At 33.5% G+C, this 3,317-nt stretch overlaps 1 protein-coding gene across 1 annotated transcript; it reads right to left on the bottom strand.

The window, feature by feature from the left end:
* Positions 1 to 1,203: 1,203 nt before the first annotated feature.
* Positions 1,204 to 2,632, bottom strand: LOC141640961 (E3 ubiquitin-protein ligase RSL1-like). Its single transcript, XM_074449641.1, has 2 exons — positions 2,337 to 2,632; positions 1,204 to 1,333 (listed from the first exon to the last, which is right to left on the bottom strand). The coding sequence occupies exons 1-2, from the start codon at positions 2,630 to 2,632 to the stop codon at positions 1,204 to 1,206; spliced, it is 426 nt and encodes a 141-aa protein (XP_074305742.1).
* Between the last annotated feature and the right edge of the window lie 685 nt (positions 2,633 to 3,317).

The following is a 3,317-nucleotide window of genomic DNA, read 5'->3' as shown; positions in this document are numbered from 1 at the left end:
TATAACACGATAATTAAACAATTGTAAAAATTTAACATATATATTTTTTTTAAAAAAAATCCGAGGATTTATTTACTTGGAGCAAAAATTATGGCAAATTTACTATCAGTCGCGCACTAAACCCGTCCACAACTTAAAACCGTGTACGAATCCTATTAAGACATTAGTAAATGTCACTTATCTGGATCTGCTTGCACAATTGTGAAATCCGGAATATCTCTAGCAAAGGGCAATCCTCGCCCATACTCACGAGATTGTTGAATCAGTAAATGAATATGTTTTGTCGCTTATTAAAAAGGATGAGAGAAATTATTTAAGCTCCGATGAGGTGTGTAGTGATGACAGAGGTACAGGTGACGGTGACATTCACTCTACTGAATTCATCAACAGTATAAAATGTGTCGGACTCCCGAATCATTGATCAATCACGTGGGTTGTGTAATGGTATGATGATGCTTCTGCGAAACATTGATCAATCACGTGGGTTGTGTAATGGTACGAGACTAATTGTGACTGATCTGGGGGTCGTGATAAGACGTACTCTCTTAGGTAATAGAGTGCATATTGCTCGACTACGACTACTAATGTAGTCTATCATGAAATTTGTGATTCAGATATGCGTACTTCTACCACGACTACTAATGTAGTCTATCATGAATTTTTTCAATTTTTAGAATAATTTGCATATGTTAAAGTTGATTATTAAATTATATTTCTTTTATCGGGATGTAAAGTTTTTTATGTAGGCAAATTTTATTTACAATAGTAGATTACGTTATTTTCTCTTAAACCATTGCATGTGAACACGTATTTGTAACAAGTTTAAACATTAATTATGTAGATCGCTTATTTAGACCAACTAGATAAGTAGAATAGAGATGCAAAAAAAAAAATACATCCAAAAATATTAATAACGGCCCAAATACATACCCGTGCAATTTTGCACGGGTTTAAAACTAGTGTCTTTTTATAACATAACAAACTCATATGTCAACGAGCTGAACTGTCGTTATAACAAGTGTATACAGGATGCATACAGCATATACTGTCAATACCGATTCTCAAGTTTTATTTTTACCCCAAAGTCGTCGTCTACAATGACTCGATGACGACTCTTTTATAGAGTCCTCTGCAACGTGACGGCGATTCTACATGGACCCTAATTTAAAATGTACTTTTTAGCATTATTTTGAAAGAAATCATTCATGAAAAACACCCACAATAAGCGGAGGAGACGAAGCGACGAATTCGGGCATAGATATCAGCAAAGAGCTCGGGTGACAAGCAATGACAATGTTCTACACCACATTTGTGACAGAAAGAGGTTCCACACCTGCACATATCAATTTGTTAACATTATCATATACACTCATTTATCTTTGGTTTTGTATACGGAGTATGATTTTATCTACACATTTTGACACATTTGTAATCAAGGTGAAGTTTTTATAGAATTGACAAAAGTAGGCTGGAAAATGGAGTCTACGTACAAAAATTACTATGTTCAAAATGACCCTACTCAAGACTTGAACAAAACAGATTCAAATTGTAAAACTCGTAGGTGACTTGAAATCTGAATTGACCTGATGATATGATTCATACTTTGTCTGGGCTTTGTCGAACCCATAAGTATAACTGGCATGAGCCAATACTACCCAACTCAAAAATCAAAAATAGCTTCATCTCCTAAATGACTAGATTAACTCTAAATAATGCAAAATAACTAATTTAGGTGGAATATATTTCTCTACAAATATTGAGAAATAAGAATTACTCGTATAAAGTAGGCTAACATTTGTATAGAATAAATAAAATTTTAAGCCCAATATTTTAGAATAACCAAATCTATTTACTATTAAGGCCCAATTTGTAGTTGAGGGTGATTTGAGCGGAAAAATTACTACTTTTTTAGTAAATAGAGGATTTTCAATGGCGTTTCGGATGGGGATGCATCTGCAAATTTTGATTGGTTAAGGAGCATATTAATTATGTTGGACTAAGTAGTTAATAATACTTTTTCTTAGCTTAGAACATCATGGGTTCAATCTTTCAAGTGAGCAAACTTTTTAAATGTTTTTTTTTTCATCGTACATATTACCCAATTAAATATGATTTTTTAATGTATAACTCGATTTTTTGTTATAAATTCTTTTTAAGCATCCCCATCTATCAAATACTAGAATCGCCCTAATTATTTTATTAAATCCTAATTATAAGTTATCTTATTAGGTTTCACTTAGTTTTTGAGTTTTCACCTATTATCTTTCAAGATTTGATCTACTTATCAGAGCCTAAAACAGATAAAACACTTATTAGTGAAGTAGAATGAAAAAAACCTGCAAGTAACATATCTGCACCCAGATTTACGTTGAACAAAGAACCTACAATTAGGACATCTTTTCAAATTCTCTTCCTTTGCTGCATTCATAAACACAACTTCCTCACGCTTACATTTCTCAAGATGATTTGTTTCCCATTTTACCCCACAATCAAAACAAAACACCCCTTTACACCGAGGGCAATCTTGTCTTCCTCCACCCTTACATTCATCAATAACCACCTCAGAGCAGCCTTCATAAGGGCACACTGTTCGTCTGTACCCATTACCCGTTATCCATCCATCAACCGACATCGTACACCATTCGACAAAGGAATCCTTGGAGACTAGTGACTGGCACTCGAACGGGTCCATTATCGACTTGGCCCCTAAGCAAGGGCACTTGATTTGAGCAGCAGTCTTGTTTCGGATATGGCGGGTAATGTATTTGGATATGCATTCTTCGCAGTAAGAATGAGGTTTTGAGCATTTTAACCACCAATGTTTGTTCATGTACACGCTTTCTTTTAATGGTGTTTTCTTCTCGAAACATATCCCACACACATTAGGGATTTGTATTCTTCCCATGTCGGAAACGATTGTACTTCTCGGCTCCAATTATTTGTTTAACTTTTATATTCTTTATTTTCTGTGAGTTAGATATATGCACTAATCACTATGTATAAGATAAAATGATGATACGTAAGAATAGGTTAGAATAGAGATTGTAGGATTTTACCAATAATATTTGTAACAAACTTACGTAGGAATAGGAATATAGGATTCTACTAATAAATATAATATGGTAAATCTTTTTGTATTTTTATTTTTTTTATGCGATTTTGAGTCATGAGATTATTTGAGTGATGAAACAATTGAACTAACCTCGAGATTGAGTAAAGAATTTTTATAATACTTTAATGGTCTTCAATTTGCACATGGGTTTTGAAAGAGTTTTATTGTATTATCTTGTTTTGACTATGTTGGTGGTAAGTTGGCA

Source organism: Silene latifolia, chromosome 1 (assembly GCF_048544455.1).
Source record: "Silene latifolia isolate original U9 population chromosome 1, ASM4854445v1, whole genome shotgun sequence".
Taxonomy (NCBI): Eukaryota; Viridiplantae; Streptophyta; class Magnoliopsida; order Caryophyllales; family Caryophyllaceae; genus Silene; species Silene latifolia.
Note: the sequence above shows the minus strand (reverse complement) of the source record. Positions and strands in the feature narration are given on the sequence as shown.